At 43.4% G+C, this 20,177-nt stretch overlaps 1 protein-coding gene across 4 annotated transcripts in view; it reads right to left on the minus strand.

Moving 5' to 3' along the window:
• The window catches only part of kcnip1a (Kv channel interacting protein 1 a), a 66,558-nt gene that overhangs the window by 18,175 nt on the left and 28,206 nt on the right, over positions 1-20,177 (minus strand). The window contains exons 1-2 of one of the 4 annotated variants that reach the window (XM_085429842.1): positions 10,976-11,034; positions 8,565-10,877 (exon numbers count right to left, since the gene is read on the minus strand). The exons of 1 other annotated variant lie outside the window; for it this stretch is intronic. In XM_085429842.1, coding sequence (XP_085285968.1) covers positions 9,597-10,802 — 1,206 coding nt within the window. In that variant the 5' untranslated portion in view covers positions 10,803-10,877; positions 10,976-11,034 and the 3' untranslated portion in view covers positions 8,565-9,596. Of the gene's footprint in view, positions 1-8,564; positions 10,878-10,975; positions 11,542-18,029; positions 18,684-20,177 lie in introns of those variants that run through there. 2 more of the 4 variants (XM_085429868.1, XM_085429861.1) reach the window with 2 other exon arrangements.

Consider the following 20,177-nt stretch of genomic DNA (forward strand, 5'->3'; position numbering starts at 1 on the left):
GACAAACCAAATGTGCTGCACATGAAAGACTGAAGACTGTAAGCAGAAACGCCACTTTATGAAAATACTCAGTTAAAAGTAAAATTCCAAAGAGTAAATATAATTATGTACAGTTTTAAAGTGAAATCTTATTTACACTTTTTTATGGTCCTCGGTCTGTGACCCAGCATTTTAAGTTTAGAAGTTTCACTTTAGTTCTTTGATGTTTGACTCTTAGTTTGTGGTATTTTGGCGTTTCGTGGTATAGTTTGTTGGTGTTTCTTTTTTTACTTTCTCAGGCGAGTGGTTAGAGTTTTTTTGGATTCTATTCTTGTTTTAGTTTATTTTACATTCCCTGTGTTTTCTGTGTCTCGTGTTAAGTTTTACCTCCCAGTGTCTCCTCATCAGATTTAGTTCAGCTGTATGTTTCTCCTCAGGTGTCTCCACTCTAACCTCATCTCCTCTTGCGTATTTGAACCCTCAGTTTGTTTGTGTTCTTTGTTGTATCCTCCATCATGCTGTGTGCTCCCTTGGTCTGTGCTTCCCTGTGACTCAGAGGATTTGCTTTCCTGGCGCGAGCCCTGCCTCGTTTTTGTAATTTGTTTGAAAGGCTTCAGAATTAAAGCTGTTTTTTTTAGTTTCTTGTCTTGCGAGTCCTGCATTTGGATCTACCGACAAAGTCCCATCCAAAATGCCACAGTCACTCCATGGCTACTTTAAACCTGAAGTCTACAACTTTCTGCCAGGTGGTGCTGTGCTGGACTGCACTGCATTCATTAATGTGAAAACATTTTTTTTTCTCTTAAAAGTGTGTCCTTAATGTGCATATCTTTTGTTTCAGCCTACACAATTTACCATACATAAGGGATCTTTACACAATATCAGTTGATAGACTGGTCAAAGTGTAATCCACCTCGCGCCCAGTGTAAGGTTGGATAGCGTCTAACTCCACTGTGTAATCAGATTGAATCAAATTAGACAAACAGTTCAGAAAATACTTGAATGGATGGTTATTAAGCATCATGAGAAAGAGTAACTGTAAATTTTTGTCCCAGCTCAATCAGCAGCTCATGTGGAACTGCAGAGGAGGAGGTGAACAGTTTTATGTCCCAAGGAATCAATAATCTGTCACTGTTATCACCCATCTTTGCTGTGATAAAGATCCCTCACAAACAGATGTGCTTCTTAAGGAAACTTCGGAAGTCTTTTGCAGAACTTTTTTGTAGAACAGCTATAGAAAGCATCCTCACTAGCAACATCACACCCACCCCATCCCAGCCTGTTCACCCTACAGGCCATCTGGCAAGTGAGACAGAAGTTTTGTTATGCAACCGCGTTATATAATGATAATTAAAATGGATATTAAACTGGTGACATCAATCAATAAAATATCCAGTTATCATACCTGTCAAATGACTGTAGAGAGCAGAGGCTGCGAATCCTACATACAGCTCATACAGCTCTCGCGTAATCGTCCCTGTGCTTGTTGATGGCAAGAAATACAGGAATGAAGCTTCCACTAGGGCACGACATGTAAAAATTGCACTATTAGCTGGTTATGGTTTTCTTCTTCGTCTTCTTTGTCGATAAAATCTTTTTTTCCTTTCTCACTACATGGGGGGGAAAAAATATTGTTTAGTAGAGATGCAGTTGTTTCCACAAATGTTTTTTTAGTAAACGATTTGGAAAATAGTCACAGTGTCCTTTTATATCAAGCCAGCAGTCCGTAGTAGTAATGCCTCCGCAAATGTGGCAGCAGCTTCAAAAACGGGGCACTTTTTTGCCTGCCGATGGTGAATAATGAACAAAGCGAGACTGTTAGGAAGCCATATGGGCAGATTTAGCAGAAAAGATTTAGTTTGGTGAGCAAAGGAAACTGCAATCTGCTTTTGTAAAAATGTGCTCATGAATGCGCTGATGCATTTTTTTTTCTTCACAACAGCTAGAAAGACAGAATGGACAGCAGTGGGGTGTAATGCTTTCACCCTGCCTACACACACATGGAAACACACATATGGTTACTCACACAAAGAGGCACACATATACACACACATACATTTTGCACATGCATCAAGCATGGGCAGAAAGACTGTCTGATCATAGGATGAGGTCTCTGTGGATGCTAGTGGCATCCAAATGACATGCAGTCGGCACAGTAGAGCATAATCATTTCCTGCCACACACACAAACTGCTCTTCCGCTTTGCTTGCCCTGCTATATAACTGATTTTACAGGCTATCAGAGTTATTCCCTTCTATCTTCACTGCAGCCTACTTCTTCTTTAGCCTTAAACTATGTCTATCCATCTCTCGACACCTCCTTTTCTATGAATTTGTCTTCCGGCGCACAGCCCTCGCCAGTACACCTATATCTTGCCATCTCTCCCCATAAATCTCTGCGCTTGTATCAGCCTAGTGTTTCTGTCGTTTCAAACAGTGTTCCCAGCTTGTTCCAATCTCAAATCTCCGTCCCTCCCTATCTCCCCGCGGTCTCTGACAGGCCTGTTTCCACACGTTGACAGAAACGTTTCTCCATCTAGTAATCATTTCAAAGTCTGTCTGTAGAGCAGAGAGAAAGGAGTGAAAGGTTGGAGTGTGTGTGATTGTTTTTATGCTTGTGTGTATAATATTGGTACAGAACTGCCTGGTGTTTCCCTGCAGGCATGTGAGTGAATGGCTGCAGACTGTTTTACAAGACCCCTGTCAGACTTTAAAGGAAAGATGATATGAGACAGAAGCGAGGAGAGAACAGCAAGAGCAGGAAGAGGTGTGTATATATATATGTGTGTGCGTGTGTGTGTGTGTGTGTGTGTGTGTGTGTGTGTGTGTGTGTGTGTGTGACTCTTTCAAAAATGCATGTAAGGAGGAAGGAAAAAGCAGCAGAATTACAGATGGAAGCATATTTGGCAATAAAGGATGAAGAAGGAAAAAAAATCAGGAGGAAGAAGCATACCAGAAGAGCTTCCAGCGGGAGATTAGAGTGCGATGCAGAGAGAGAATGAAAGAGTAAGAAGTGGGTAACAAGAGCCAGGAGAGTGGGCGAGTGGTATTGCAAGAAAGAAAAGGCAGAGGAGAGCAAGTGGGACATGCAAACATCACATTTCCAGAGATGAGGACGGTGGAACAAAAGAAATTAGGGAAAAAACCAGGGGAGGGAAAATAAAACTCTGAAGATTTTGATTAAGATTCAAATGCTTTTGGAAGCTTTAGAAAATCAAGCGAATAAAGTCAAATCTGCACATTCAGACCCACCTCAGTGCTAACTTGCAGTGGGAAAAAACCCCCATAAAAACACCTGCTTCTCCACATGAAGGATTCATCCCAAGAGTTATAGATTATGAATCAATCATGGCAAACAAAGCTTTGGCAATTACTCATCAGGGGCATCGCGGCTTTGAACAGGGGACATGTCTATTAAGAAAAATCAATACTAATATCTATCGCTGTTGAAATGACTTCTCACACAGACGCTTCCCTGTATCTTTATTAGCAAATGCATCCTGAGTCTCTTACAGGCGCCCATCAAAGAATGGAAAAAAAGGGGATAATTAAAGGAGGCTCTGCAATTGATCTGTTTTTATCAAGGGAGAGGGGTAAAAGCAAGAAAAACAAGAGGGATGGAGGATGGTATGCAAACAAATGGAAAGCAAGGAGGAAGGATAGACATTAAAGAGAAGTAAAGCACAAAAGAGTGAGACAAAGCAGAAGATAAAATGTGAATGTGGCAGATGTTTAAAGAAGATTCAATGAAGAGAGAGAGAGAAAAGTGAGCAGAGGAAGTAGCTTAGTTGAGCTAAGTTGTTAGTCTTACAGCTAACTGGACTGACCTGGGATGTGAGGTCTTTGTAAACATGGCAAAGGAAGCAGGAATAGGAACATATTCGTATTTGACATTGAGATGTTAGAGGAGATTTTTTAACCATCAGTGGAAAAAAAAAACAAGATTTGAGGTCAGTCTGGATGTGCAGCTAAAGCTGACAGCATTTCATTGATTAAAATAGATGACGGTCCATTAAGTGATTGATAGTTAATAGGGAAAGTACTCAATTTTAAACATGGTAGCTCGTGTTTATTTCTTGCCATCCTGAGTATATGAAGAATATGTATCAAATGCATGACAGCTGTGACTCACTAACCCGATTAGTATAAGGTCACTCTGAGGTACTTGCAGTTAGGGCATCCTGTCAGAAAGGATTTCATTTTACTTTACTTGCAGTTTGGTTATGTTCAGGCAAAAACAGGAGCAGCGTGACAGAAACGGTAGATACAGGCACGGATAAGAATGTCAGTGATTGTAACGATGTCCACCATATATTCTTTTCCTTGCAGAGTTTATTTCATCTAATAGGTAATTGATTCTTTTCATCTTATCTTAGTCTTGGCTTCTCACTGCAGTGCAGCTCTTTATTTCTCAGGGGTCGCAAAACAAACTCTGAGACATGGGTTCACTTGGTGACAGGCGGTCTGTTTGTAGTCTGTTTTTTCTCAATTCTCTGCTGTTCCACTTAAAATGTACAAGAGATTTGTATTTATGTTATTTTAACCCTGAAACAGTTTCATAGTGCACTTCATAATATCTGCACCAATACAAAAACACTTTCTGTAGCGCTTGGTCTGAAAGCGTATGTGCTAAATCTAATTTTGGATTCATTTGCAAAAAAGACGGAACACAAGGCGTTGCCTCTTTGCTCTGTACTTTTTACAAACTAGGCTCAGTGGACAGATTAAGTGCCTGTATTGCTACCAAGTGATGTCTGTTATCCACTGAAACCAGAGCAACTTTGATCTGAATATAAATTCACGTTCTTTTGGCATTAAATGCGACATTGGCAACATTTGCTACTCTCATTATACGAGTGCCATTTCAGCTGTCATATTAATTTAGCTCAAGTGATGTGCATCACTGCTGTCATATCTGTGCATACAGACTGAACCATATAGTCAGGACTAAGTAGCTATCTATATTCATCATCTCCATTTCTCTCATTGGCGCCGGTATTACAAAGGCCTGGAGGCAAGCACAAGGCTGAACGGTCTACAGAGATAAATTGCATGGAAAATATTGTTTATCTTTGAAGAACTATGCAAAGCATTTGCCTGCAAATATTATGCAAATGAATTATCCTTATATATACAGTGTGCTGATTTTTTCTTATATAATATAATGCCTGAATGTGGGTTTAATTTGGAACACCGAGAAAGAATCTTCAATTACGGTCACATTTTTTTTTAAAAAGTGGAAAGCATGTTTGCTGCGAATATCTGCACGGCACAAACTTGAATGTAAAGAAATATGGGAGCTGAGGTTCTACGGCAGTATCGCAATCGCATCATTGCGCCTATAAACAACACACAGACTGTAACGTGTGGTGGAGATGAAGCCAGCCGCGGAGGTGTGCAGGTGGATAGCGAATGAGCAACAGCTTCTGACTTTCCAAAAAGTACTCATTTATTTACAATATCAAAAATAAGTGCTACCTCTACCACACATTACTGAAGAGCACACTAGTCCGCGTACACACGGGAGCATCCATTACAGGAGGAGTGCGAAGAAGAACAAAAAAGGGGGTGACACCAGTCGTGAGACAGGAGGCGCCGCCATGTGGTGATACACTGCATTACGATAGCAACTGTTACATAGTCCCCCCCTGGTGAGAAAAAGGCTGTCCTCAGCCATACACAGCTGGAAAAGCACACACCACACCTAACAGTACCCTATACATAGAGGTTACAGCTAAGATTAGTGCACACACAGGGCAAAAGACCATTTAAAAATGAAATTGGTGAAAATAAGACGAACATGTACAGTGGAAAATCAGTCTTCTTAGTTTTTTCACTTTTTCCTTTTTTTTGTTTTTAAAGTAAATGCCAAGAATGAACCTTAACACACTAAAGAGCCATAAAACTGGATTAAGTAGAGCAAACAGAAACATCTACATATCATGACTCAAAGTAGCAATGCAACAAGACAGCATCAAACAGGTTTAACCAGAACATTTCACTTCAGATCAAGCCTGGTTGTGTGAAAATCATTAGTCCATCTTTTGTTGCTCCAGCCAGACGTAACTCTGGGGCAACGTCTGAGCCTGAGATTGTAATGTCCACCAGCAGCTGGGTGCTGGACAGATCTGGGTGAAACACTCTCTGGAACAGCGCCCACACCAGAAGAAGAGTCAATGTCCGGTAAATCAAAGGGGAATGGCTCAGAGCCAATGTCAGTGTCAGCAGGGGGGCCAGGGTGGGCCTGAGAGTCAGAGTTCAGACCCTCTGCGGTCTCTCTCTCGGCAGGCGATGAAACAGAATGTTCTTTGGAAGTGAGAGAGTCCCAGGTATGGAACGGTTGCATGTTCACAACATGATAAACACCTGCATCCACACCGGAGTCCACCCAAGTGAGCCTGTAATTAACATCACTGAGTCTCTGAGATACACACAATGGTCCCTGAAACAGTGGTGCAAGTTTAGCAGTAAAGTTAGACTGAGCATCTGACCTGGGGTGTGTCTTAACTCTCACAAGGTCACCAACACGAAACGTGGCATGTCGATGTCTCAAGTCATAGTAATGTTTTTGTCTGTCATGGCTATAGTCCAAAGCTGCTTTGGCGTGGTCGTGAGCTTCCTGCAGGGAGGCTCTCAGAGTCTCAGGGTAAGGCACACCCGGTTCATCAACACCTGCTGTAGAAGGCTGAGTGATAAGGTCAAGCGGGGTGTCTAACTCACGACCATAAAGCATCATGGCAGGAGTCAAACCTGTACTGTCATGAGGGGCGGTGCGCAGAGCAAAGCAAATCTGAGGGAGAAACTTGTCCCATGATGTGTGCTTATCACCTACATAAGCGCGGATTGCAGTTTTCAGAGTCCGGTTGACGCGTTCAGTAGCATTTGTCTGAGGGTGATATGCCGTAGTGAGTCTGTGCACCGAGCCTAATGCAGAAACAACATGTTCAAAAAGCTCACTCACAAAAGGAGACCCTCTGTCAGAAATCAGGTAAGTGGGTGTACCATGTCTAGCAAAAATGTCAGTGACGAATTTACCAGCTGCTACCTGAGATGTAGCTTCTTTGACAGCACTGGCTTCAACCCATTTAGTCAAATAGTCAACAAACACGATCAAATAAGCATTACCAGTGGGGGTGCGGGGAAGTGGCCCAACAAAATCCACACCCACATACTCCCAGGGTTTCTGGGGGACAATGGGAACCATAAGACCGGCTGCTTTTTTTTGACTTGGCTTGGTGAGTTGGCACACTGAGCATGAAATCACATAGTGTTTCACATCAGCTGCCATTTTGGGCCAGAAAAACCTAAAACGCAGTCTAGCCAATGTCTTAGAAACACCCAAGTGACCTGCTGTGGGGTGGTCGTGGTAATAGTCCAGCAAGGTGCCTCTAATGGAAGTAGGGGCAAACAGTTTCAGCTCTTTCAAAGGGTGCAAAGCACATGTGGACTTGGGTTCTCTGTGATACAAAAGAGAGTCATACACAACATACTGTAACAAGGTGGCATTGTCCGAGCTGTTCAGAGAGTCTGCTTCAATGTCTCTGAGGAGTGGACCTGTGACATGATCGTCTAACTGCAGCTGTCTCAATTGTGAACGGTCAGCCAGAATGACGGGGGGCAGAGTACGAATGTCCAGGCTGCCCATAACAGCATGATCTGGTAAAAGATCAGTCGGCCTGTCACAGGTCAGAGGCAAAGGGTTGCGTGACAGTGCGTCGGGAACTTTGTTCCGTGCACCAGGTTTGTGCACTATTGTGAAATCAAAGTCCTGCAAACGAAGTGACCAGCGGGCGAGTCGGCCCGTTGGGTTTTGACGAGACATGAGCCACCTGAGACTGTTGTGGTCAGTGAAGATAGTAACATGAACACCTTCAACATACGGGCGGAAGTGTTCCAGAGCCCATATCACAGCGAGGCACTCCTTCTCTGAAGTGCAGTAGGGGAGTTCAGCTTTGTGAAGGGAGCGACTAGCAAAAGCCACAACGTACTCACGACCCTTGTCATCCTTTTGCATCAACACTGCCCCAAGACCAATGTCACATGCATCGGCGTGAATGGAAAAGGGATGGTTGAAGTCTGGAAATGACAGGATCGGGGCTGATGTGACATGATCCTTCAAAGTGTCCATGGCCCTTCGACAGCTGTCGTCCCAGTGGAAAGCATTGTCCTTTCTGGTGATGGCGTGAAGAGGTTCGGCATGGCGGGCATAATTCTGAATGAAGCGTCGATAATAGCCAGTCAAGCCAAGGAACTGACGGACGTGTTTCACTGAGGTTGGGGTATCAAACTCCTTAACCGCCTTTACTTTGTCTGGATCGAGCTTAACACCTGATGATGTGATGCGGTACCCGAGAAAGGTGAATTCATCGAGGCAGAATTGGCACTTTTTGAGCTTCAATGACAAGCCAGCAGCCTGGAGTCTGCCCAGCACCTCCTCAAGATCCACTAAGTGCTGTTCAAAGGTAGGTGAGGCGATAACAATGTCATCCAGGTAGACTGCGCACGTTTTGTAAATGAGGCCAGCAAGCACAGAGTTCACGAGTCTCTGAAAAGTTGCAGGTGCGTTGCAAAGCCCAAAGGGCAGCACCCGAAACTGGAAGAGACCGCAGTGAGAGATGAAGGCAGTTTTAGGCTTCGAGTCCTCTGCTACAGCAACCTGCCAATAGCCTCGCGCTAAGTCCAATGTCGAGACAAACTTTCCTCTTGCCAGAAAGTCCAAAGACTCATCTACACGAGGCAGGGGATAAGAGTCTTTTCGGGTAACTTGGTTGAGCCCTCAAAAGTCCACACAAAACCTTGGTTCCGTGGCCGCTCTATTTACAATGACTACAGGAGCTGCCCAAGGGCTTGTGGAAGGTTCAATGATGTGGTCCTTCAACATTTGTTGTACTTGTTCTTCAATCACACGTTTCTTAGCAGGTGACATGCGATAGGGTGGGAGATTGACAGGTGTTGCATTGCCAGTCTCTATGGCGTGCTCAGTGAGAGCCGTTCGACCAAGTTGACCATCAAACAAGGAGCTAAACTTGCTGAGCAGATTGAGTAAAGCATCCTTGTTGTTCTCTGAGAGACTTGCTTCAGACAGTTTGGCTGTTAAGTCTGAGCGAACCAAGTCCAAAGACATCAGTGTTCCAGGTGAATGTGAGTAATCATTTTGAAGGTCCTCTTCATCGTCTGCGAGTGGGCAGGGGATGTCCTCAATGTAGACGGTTCTAGTGGGAATGTGAATAGAAACAGAAGCTCTTGCCATAAAATCCATTCCCAGAATGAAAGGAGAGGACAAATCTGGTATTATTGCAAAACGCTGGTAAAAGTTCTTGTTCATGAATCCAATATTGAGCCAAATAACACCGTCAGGGATACAGGGAGCATTATTGGCAAGGTTAACTGCAGGACCATTCCACTCACTTGTGTTTCTAGGGTGAGAGTCATTTACTTGAATGAGATCTGTTCGTACAGCCGAGAGGGAAGCACCCGTGTCGAGGGTAGCATCCACAGATGAAGCATTGAAGTTCACTTTCGTTCTTAGTGGGGTATTCCAGTGGACTTGTGAAAAATTGTCTTCCAAGTGTCCAAGACTGTGTCCACCCCGTAGTGAATCGGGCGTGTGAGGCTCCGTTAGTAACTGGGGGAAGGTTGGCCTCTGTGAAATGTCCTCCCCCCCCTGTAGTTTCCCGACTGCCTGTATTGTGGCTGGGATGTGGTGCTGCTTAATTCCACCTTTTCATGGCCAGGGTCAGAGGGGCCAGGTGCCGGCAATGGCTGGACTGGGCCATGCCTAGCGGTGTTCGAGGCTCGTTGTGGCAAATGAGGTTGGGTGTTACAGTTTGGGCAGGTGCGTGTGGTGAACCCTGGCTGAGAGCATTTGAAGCAGTAAGGTTCAGGCTTATAGTTGTCTTTGCTACATAAAGCAGGCTGTGGTCTTTGTGGTCCAAGCACTGAGTGAAGCTCATGAGCACGTAGCAGCAGGTCCATTACAGAAGTGACATTAGCGCCATACAGGGCAACTCTGTATTTTTCAAGAGCATGTTTACTAATTAGGTCGATTCTGTCTTTTTCAGGTGGAGGACTCTTCAGTTTGTCAAACTCACTCAACATGTGGGCAACAAAGGTTGGGAGTGGTTCGTCCTGAGCCTGAACACGATCCAAAATTCCTCTCAGGATGCGTTCTTGGTTGTCGGAGGGCAGAAAAACTGTCTTAAACAGTTGACAGAATTGAGCCCATGATGTGATGTGGGAGCTCAATGCCTTGAACCATTTCCCGGGCTCTTTTGCAAGAAAGTGTGGCAGTTCGTTTAGCAATTGCCCATCGGTTAGGTTCAATGAGGCTTTGTATGTGCCAACTGCATTTAACCAGTCCTCAGGTTGCACTTTGCCGTCCCCAGCATACACAGGAGGCTCCAGTTTTGCGTGATGTAAAGCTGCCGCAATCACTCTGGAAGTGCTGCTGAGCTCAAGTGAGTGAGATGGGAGAAAAGGATTTGTAGGTTGAAATGGGTTGCTGGGCAGGAACGGATTGGTACTGTTGGTGGGTTCAGTTTTGTCCCTCGCAGGAACATGAGGTGTCGATGTGGCCATTGGGAAAACAGGAGACTGTGGGACTGCAGGAGGGGGAGAGCTCCCCATTGTGAGTTGGTCCCACTGCCTTAGTAAACTCTGCTGTATGTTCAGTGAGTCACGTAAACAATCACTAAGCTTATTCACCTCAGTTCTTAACTCCACCACTTGTTGGCTAAGGCTAGGAGTCACATTTTCAACTATCTGGCACATAGGTAACGAGGTAAGTTCCATGTCTGAGTCAGAGTCGTCTGGGCAGTGTGCCATTGTGATTTCAAAAAAATTAAGCCGCTCCAGGGCACAGTGTAGTTATTGATATAGTAGTAAAAGAGTCAGATCAGACTAGAAAGACAAAAATGCAAAGATTAATTTTAAATCGTTTCGTTATACTGAGCCGAAGACCAGCACCAACGGTTGTAGTCGGCCAAGTTCTCACTTACATGTGCTACAGTCAGTCTCAGCAGAGGGAAAGGGGAATGGAAAGCCAGCAGAAATGTTCATGTCCAGGCTCTCCACAGAAGAATTAATCCTTAGAAGACGAAACCAACAGCACGTCCAAATAACAAATCCACGGAGTCCATTCGCGTCGCGGAGTCAGCTTCTCTCTTTTTCTTTCTCCCAAGCAGAGCAGCGGCACACCGCGGTATCCAGAAATTAGTCGGGTCCCACCTGAGCTGAGGCTGCGGCCATGGCTGGAGAAAACGTCCGAGCGTCCGCAAAACTTGGGGGATTTCCGAGACAGTTCACGTGCTAGAAGAGAAGAATCCTCGGCGGGATGCAAAAATCGTCTGAAGTCCAAGGGGAAAAAGTTCGGGCGCCAGTTGTAACGTGCGGTGGAGATGAAGCCAGCCGCGGAGGTGTGCAGGTGGATAGCGAATGAGCAACAGCTTCTGACTTTCCAAAAAGTACTCATTTATTTACAATATCAAAAATAAGTGCTACCTCTACCACACATTACTGAAGAGCACACTAGTCCGCGTACACACGGGAGCATCCATTACAGGAGGAGTGCGAAGAAGAACAAAAAAGGGGGTGACACCAGTCATGAGACAGGAGGCGCCGCCATGTGGTGATACACTGCATTACGATAGCAACTGTTACAAGACACACATGTGCTTTGGGCATGAGATTAAGCAGAAAGCTGTTTTCGTGATGCCATGTGCCTAATAAAGCTCTTTTGCTGTCCTAATTGGCCCTTTTGGTCTACTTCTTTTGATGTCTGGGGATGAGAGAGAGAGGTGGAAACTATAAAGCCCATTAAAGATACAGAGATCCTCTCTTCTCAACCCTTTAGCCCTGCAGCAGATGGAAACGTTGAGCCAAACGCACTTGTTCTCCAGAAGACCCACATGCACAAACGCATTATATTTGCATGTATTCTACCGCCCCGAAACTAAAAGCCAACATGATTAGCAAAACTTCAAACAGCTGGAGTGATCTTAGAGTAGGACAAGGCTGTACTGTGCAAAACTCAGAACACAAAGAGATGCGAGGGTTCGAGAGAGCGAAAGAGGAAGGAACCAAGAGATAAACAGCAAAGCTGGACGAAAAGCCATAGATCAAGAAGGGAACTGTGTTGCGAATACAAAGGGAAGACTTGAAGGGACCAACACATGAAAGACAAAATGAGAAGGTGAAATGAGGTGAAAGTGTGCAAGACAAAGAGAGAGACAGGAAGAGAAAGAAAATTCACTTGACAAAGTGAGCGGGCATAGAGTACTGAAAGCAAAGGCAGAAACAAATGGAGCAAACAGGAACGGGAGATGAATCTGTTTGCAAAGGTGCAGCTTTTGTAGTTTATAACCGCTGGGAAATATTTCATAGGAAAAGAGTAGTTTGTGTACAAGCAATGGATAAATGTCTTTTTTTCCCCAGGTGAAAAAAGACACATACTGATAAATGCCTTAATCCCAGCCTATGGCTATATGAGCCAGTGAGGGCAATGGCTAATAACTCAGCCTTCAAGCTTCCCTTGTGGAACAGCTATGACTTTATGTAGGCCACAGCATTAGTTTGACTTCATTTAGAAACCCACACTGAAAGCAAAAGCACCCACTATAGTTGTGTAGTTTAGCAACTCGTTTTAATTCATTCCAGTCAATTCATCACCACAATATGTGCTGGATAGGACTGTAAATGGACTGCATTTATCTAGCTTTTTAAAACCAAAGCAACCGGTTTTCCAAGTCAAAGGGTTTCGAGTCTCTTGTGCTTTGAGTCCTAAACTAATTTAATATTACAAATGTCATACTGAATTTTTAAAAATGTAATGGTGAGTATGTGTAGGAAATGATGTGAGTTTTCTGGGTTTTTGTCCACAGCATTATCTAAATGTGATCACTGGAGTTAACATCCGTTGTCACTTGCTGGCATGAACTGGATCCATCAAAAGTGGCAGAAAAATTTAGCTACAAGCAGCGATGAGGGAGCCGAGAAGTTAAGCAGGGTGCAGTCGCCATCGCAAATGAATTATGATAAAAGGGTAATGGGGAGTGCCGATAACAATAAGTCCCACGTCTATATGCCACACTTGGTGTCGACAAATCAAGGTTGCCAAACAGGAAGTGATGCCATTATGACATATTGACATGCCCTCAGTTTCTGTGTGGTGGGACATAGATAAATATAATAGTTTTTTACCCACTTTGCCACATATGGTCATATGGTTTACTGTATACAAGGTCATTGAACTCCAAAGTAATGGGTCCATTATGTTTCAGCTCCATATTTTTAATAATGGAATTTACTAGTGTAGCTTTCTATGATTCACAATTTAAAATAATTCTTGATATCTTATTTTGGGGCTCAGTTCACTTCTGTCTAAAATAAGCACCTCCTCTTTTAAGCCAAAGGTCTTCTGATTGGATGTGCCTTTCCAAACAGGATGTTTGAACAGCAAGTCGGTGGCATTTCTCTTAGTTAGAGCTGTGCATCTGTGATGACCATACTAAAGATATCTGCTCTCACTGACATCATACAGAAGCAAGAGTAGAAAAACATAGTCTGAAACAGACGAATTAAAACAGTCTGAAGCCAGAGTTATGGCTCACAGAGATCATTTGCAAATACACACAGCCATTTATTGTAAAGCTATGCATAGACATGCTAAAGAATAAAGGAAAAACCTAGCAGTCATTAGATTTTGATTAAATATAGTATAGTGTTGGCCAGGCTGTACCATTCTTCTGATCTCCCTTTGACGTCACTATACATTAGCAAGCAATTTTAGAAGGTCAATCTATCAAGCAAAAAAATAAGAGTGCCTTTTCTTGTTGCAGTGCTTTAATTACACCATATTTTTAAACAACCTCAGTGATCAATCTATGCACAAAGTCAGGCATCAATACATGAAACAGTTGCTGAGATGTGTTTGTTAACTTTGGCTCCTGATTTCAAATGGACCTAACAAACCAAAAATCCATGTGATAACATTTGTGGAGTTTGCACTGTAAAAAACATCTTTATCTATTTATTTATTTTTACTTATATGTAAACACCTACTAGGATAAGATTTCTTTTAATTCAGATGAAAACTAAGTGACATATTACTATACTATTATTTATTTAATAAAAATTAAGTTAAAGCAGTGTGTGGGAAAAACTGAGTACACCTATGACTGTACACTGTTGACTGAACCAGAGCTTGTTTAACAACCTTTAGGAGCAATAACTTTTTTTAAACAATTGTTTCTTGTACGACTTCAACAGTCTCTCACATCATTTGAGAGACTGCCAAACATTTTCAATTTTTTCAGCCATTCTTTTGTAGATTTGCTAATAGTCATGTTACATGACCCAATTTGGGCCAAGCCTTAGCTAACGGCCTTACACTTGACAAGGACTTCAACTCAGTGACTGCAAGGTGCTGCAAAACAAGCCCAAATCATCAGCCCTCCAACACCGTGCTTGACAGCTGGTACGAGGTGTTTGTTTTTTCACAAACATTGCACTGTGCATTTTGGCCAAACTCTTCTACTTCAGTTGTATCTGTCCAAAGGATATTGTTCCTGAAATCTTTTGGTTTGCTCAGAAGTAGCTTTGCAAATGTAGGCCATACTACTACGTTTTTTTTTTTTTATTAGAGCGAAGAGGATTTCTCCTGGCAACCCTTCTAAAGAAGGCATACTTGTTCAGACTTTTTGCAATTGTACCATCATGAATTTTAGCATTTATCACTTTCAATTTCTCTGGGTATTGCACAGTCTGACCTTGGGGTGAATTTGCTGGGATGTCTAGTTTGGAAAGACTAGCACCTACGGATGGAAATTGATAAGAATATAGCGATTACGATTCCATTATCAATATCACTTATTGATTCGATTCCTTATCGATTCTCACCAGCTTCGCTTTGAGAGTCACCACTATGACCATCACCATCTGGTCAGATGGTTGCGCCTGTTGGAGGTATTTCCCCTCTTTGTTGTGATCGGTCTTAGGGTCATTAGTCAAATAAGTAATTATTATACAGGACACTTTGTTTAAAGTAATGCATTCGAGTTTTTAATTGCTCCTTCTACTACTCGTTACATTACTTTCATGTCATTCTGTAAAATGACCTGAAATGCATTGTCTCACAATTACAGTTTCACAATATAAAGCTCTGGCTAATGTCTTACACACCAACACAAATCCCTGTCCTAATGAGGACACACATATAATCTTCATCTTATATTACACAAAGCCTCTCAGTAGAACAAAAAGTTAACAGCACAAAGAAAAGATGAAAACCAGCACGAGGAGACTTTTAAGTGATCGTCATAGTGATTCTATTAAAGAAAGATAGAAACTGGCTGGAGTCTGACTGCTCATCAGTTTGTTACCTGTTGAAATTCAGGGTCTGGCTGCTGGGCTGGGGTCGGCATTCACTCAGCTTTCACTCTGGGTTCTTGGCTAGCTTAGCATTAGCATGCTATCTGTGCAGATGCTTGCAAAGAGCAAAGTTGCGTTAGCAGCATAATGAAGCTGTTTCTGTCCTTGATGCAGTTAGCACTTTACCATTACACTTGTTTTTATGGGCAAAAAAATACTAAATAAAATAAAATAATAGTAATGTCCATATCCACGCTGTAGACTGTGTCACTGTTTTCCTCCTCCACACACAAACTGAAATCTTGTAGTGCAAGAACTGATAAGTGAGATTGATAGGAAGGCAGACTAACAATTCCAATAGAACTAGACTACTGGGAACCAGTTCTTAATTCCCATCCCTACTGGCGTCTGTCTTAAATGTTTTCCACTTGTAAGTAGTCTTTCCTCACTGTAGAAAGATGGACTTTAACTTTGTTTGGAAATGGCCTTATAACCTTTCCCAGATTGATGGGCAGCAGCAATTGCTTCTCTCAGATTATTGCTGATATCTTTCCTTCTTGGTATTGTGTTAACACACACCTGAATGCACCAGACCTGTGCACTGCTTTTATAGATGTGATCAAACTTGGTAATGATCAGTTAATCAAGAACATTTGGTTGGCATTGCCGAACAGCTGAGTTTTGACTTTGTTGTTGTTAAACATATAATAAGACCAGATAAAGGTCAGATTTTCCTGATATGAAAACCTTAAAACTGAAAGATGGTGTCCTTTCTTTTTAACATAACTGCATCTTTATCTTTGGCTTGTTTTTGGCGTTTGAGAGCTCAAGATACAGATGTAAGATCGAGGTTCTGTTCCCAGTCAGTGGGGCAGACTTTGCAGCTTTTTAGTCTATGGTTCAAGGGGCTAATACAGTCTTCCTGGTCCTCCAAAATAATACAAAATAAAGATAAAATTACTAGTTCATAACATTATTCCCCTCAGTCAGCAATGGCAACGGTTAATACTAAGAGAAGTGAGTTGCTGAAAAGTATTGTTTCTGATTTTGTCCTGTCAATTTAACAGCTTCCTTAAATCCACATCTATAATTTTCATCTAAAGTTTGAATCCTCAGCTAGTTAACTTTAAGTCCTTCTCAGCTGGCCATTGCCTCATGTTGAGTTGTGATCAAGGGTGGGTCAACCTTCCATGCAAAATGAATCCTGGCCTGCTTTCATTAGGGCACTTTTTTTTTATCACTGCAGCAGATGGCGAAACACACACGTTCAGTGACACACACATTGCAGCCCCCTGAGAAGCAACCTCGCCTCCTCTCTCAACTTTTCTCAATTTTTTCTCTCCCACTTTTACTCATCTATCACTTCCGCCTCACACCCTAACAGTGGAAACTTCAAAGTGGCTGCTATTTAGAGGTTACCCTACATCCTGGTTGCTTTGTAAGCATTGTTGCCTTCCCTAACGAGTAAATGGGCTGCGTTTGAAATGGAAGTAGCTACCACGAACACAAAGTATCTGACACGCATGTTCATACTGTGGACTGCAGAAAACAACCAACCTAAAAATGTGCCTTGAGTATCTCTTTAGCACATATCGACTGAGAGCTGTTTCCACGCAGGAAAATGAGGTACAGGTCAGGCACTGAAATAAACAACCCACGCAGCATGCTATATATGTTTGTATTTCAGGAGCCCATTTATGGGGTCTCTAAGGACTTTTCTCAGCTCTTCTTTGTCTGACTGCACTGTTGGACAGGGAAAACACTGAGAATATAGAGCTGGAAGGCATTTTCCTGAGGGACATTCACAGCATATAATTTACATCATTTACATCACCTCCGGTGTTTTTTTCTTTCTTTTGTCACAGCATATGCAACATGCAGACAGTTTTGCATGATCTCACTCCAGTTAATGATCCAATTAGAGATTTCTGAATTTTATCCCTCTGTTTTCCTCGTCGAGATGTGATTTGGCTCCCGATTTTCCAACCTCTGCTGTGTGTATTTGAGATGCAGCGCTGTGTCTGTCAGCGATAGCCATCAAGGTTTAAGGTCAACAGATGCAGGACAGACCACGGCCAAAAGCTGATGGATTACAACGCTTTGATTTACGGCACAATACCACAGCCACCACACACACAAAATGCACGATTCTTCACACACGCCTACATTTTCAGCAGTCAATTAGGTGCATAAATATTTTCTGTGGACAAAGAATACACATACATACTGGGTACAGCATGCATGTGTCAAGTGTCAGCACCTGTCAAACAGTAGCGTGGCAGGAAAGAGAGTGGGCTGGTTTGGAAAGCAGACAGGGGTAAATACCATCACCTATTATAGACATGCCCAATGGCACAGTTGCGCGCACACATGCACACACACGGACACATGTATATTGTTAAATCCACAGTTCAAACAGAGGACAGGTGGCCTGGAGCACTCTAAAGCAACAGTGAATAACAATTTCTCTTTTTTATACAACTTCTTATTTCAGCTTACAGCACATTCATCTTAATACCATAATGCACTTCTTGTGCCATATTCACCACTCTGAGCAAACATATATGACTCCATCACTAAAGCACAATGACGCAACATGATGGATGCTGCTCACAGTAACATGCAAATCCTCACATTCAGGATTCAAACGTGTTCAGTGTGTGCATTTCAAATACAAATTCTTACCTTTGTGGTAGGACACTTGCTTGGATTGCATGGAAAAGGTTCCCATCACAAGACCCATGTTGACTTCTGGCTGCTGGAAGATTGTGCGTGCTGGCGTAAGTGAGTGTGTTTATGAGCGCGCGCTGGTCTGCCTGCCTATGATCAAGGTGTGCTAGTAAGTATGCGTACAGTAGGTGAGCGTAAATTTGTGATTAAGTTAGTCCATCAGCCAGCTGTATGTGTAGAAGTACAGATATCACTTCTCATGCTGCCTCACACCCACACAGCTCTGCCGCTTCTGCTCGAGGGTGTGTGTGAGAGAGAGAGTGTGAGTGAGAGGAGAGAGAGTGGGAGAGACAGAGAGAGAGTATGCGTGTGTGTGTGTGTTTCTATGTATGCGTGTGTAAATGAAATAAGCGGCACACATCCACTCTCAGACTGCCTTTGTCTACCCTGCCACTGAAGCTGTCTATTTTACATCCCTTCTATCTCTTTGTCCACCAGTCCCCAGTCACCAGACTGTCATCCCATCAATTCCTCTGTGCCTCTTCATGTATCTGCCTCTATGTCTCTGCTTCAACCTGCTCCCGTTTTCTCTCCCATTCGTCTGAGTCGCTCCGTGTCTTTGTCTGTCTGGTGGGGAATGGGGAATTGCACACTGTTGCACAGGAAAAGGCAGAGACAGAGACGGGAGAGATGGGGCAAGAGAGGAGGACAAAACTCAAGAGAGGGCAAGCGAGAGGAGGAAGAAGAGATGAGGAAATTAGAAGAAAGAGGAGAGGGTGAGGAGAAGAGAAAGAGGAGACAGAGACAAATCAGGAGGATTCACAAACGGCAGGGGAGGCAAAGTGAGGAGGCGAGAGGGTGGGAGGGGAAGACCGTGAAAGAAAGAGATGGAGTGAGATGAGGAGTGCAAGAGGTGAGGGGAGATAAGGGAGGAATAGACTGATCCGTGCCCCCCTTTGCTATTCAGCAGGCAAACAGTCTGAGTGTGGAGAGTGCATTCGCTGCTTTATCTCTACATGCACAAGTGTGGCAGGTGTTGTGTGTGTGTGTGTATGCGATTGTGTGCGTGTAATTATTCTGCTCGCGGGTGGGTCATGGACAAAACCCTCTACGTGTGGCACAGCTACGTCCTCAGAAACGCTGCCTCGCATTTGTCAGCGACTGCATCGACATGCTGTATCAGACATGTTTTTGTGCTCAAGTCTCCTGATGAACTCATCAACTACACACACACACGCACACACAGAGGCCACACACCATCTACAACAATACACCCAGGAGAGCGATGCCAGTCTGCAACACAGTCCAACTCATACATGCACTCCTTACTCCCATCAGTCACGCTTAACCCCTTGGTGCCCTCTGTGTTACACCGGTTGTTCAGATTGGCAGGCTGCGCTGATGCCACTGATGGCAGCCCTTATTGAAATTCCTCACATGGCTTTAGTTAAGAAAACAATTTACAGCTGAGCCATCGCTGTGGTTGAGCTGAGGCCATCAAGGCCAATGATAAAGTCATTAGGGCATGGCATTCATTAAAGGCTAGCTGCAGTAGCCTGTATGCTCAGGATCAATGCAGAGTAAAATAAGAGAGGGAAGAAGGCAGTGCAAGAGACTGAGAAAAAGAAAATTAAGAACAGGGTAGTGAAAGGTGGATAGACAAAGAAAGTGAGAAAAATGAGCACTGCAGGGCAGGAGTATGTGTGTGCGTGAGTGAGTGCGTTCAATGGTGAGAGACATTTTTTGGGTATGCAAGAGCTCACACCTCCCCTATCCCTTTTCTATCTCTGCAGAAAGGAGGAGATCATACGTGATTCTCTTATCAAAATCAAACACTAAAGAGGAAAAAACATTTTGCACATGCGTGCACGCATACGCACAAACGCTGACAAACACTCAGTGCTTACAGCAAGTAAGAGCGGCAATAAATCAACACAGAGAAGCAGGTCTTTGAGTACACACTACAGCAATGACACAAAGACATGCTGATTAAATTCTGAAAGCCCGGCTGAATAGGCGAGATAAGGGAGCGTGATTTGCTGTAGTGATGATGTTTAACTTCAGTGAAGGGGTTACATACACATCCATCAATAGAGAGAAAAGCCTTCGGTTGATCAAACACTTTGAAAACCCAGTGGATAAACTGAAAAAGCTCACAGGGGG

This window comes from Copadichromis virginalis, linkage group LG2, assembly GCF_057382275.1.
Source record: "Copadichromis virginalis isolate Kocher_CV1m ecotype Utaka linkage group LG2, C_Virginalis_male_GT1.1, whole genome shotgun sequence".
Classification (NCBI taxonomy): domain Eukaryota; kingdom Metazoa; phylum Chordata; class Actinopteri; order Cichliformes; family Cichlidae; genus Copadichromis; species Copadichromis virginalis.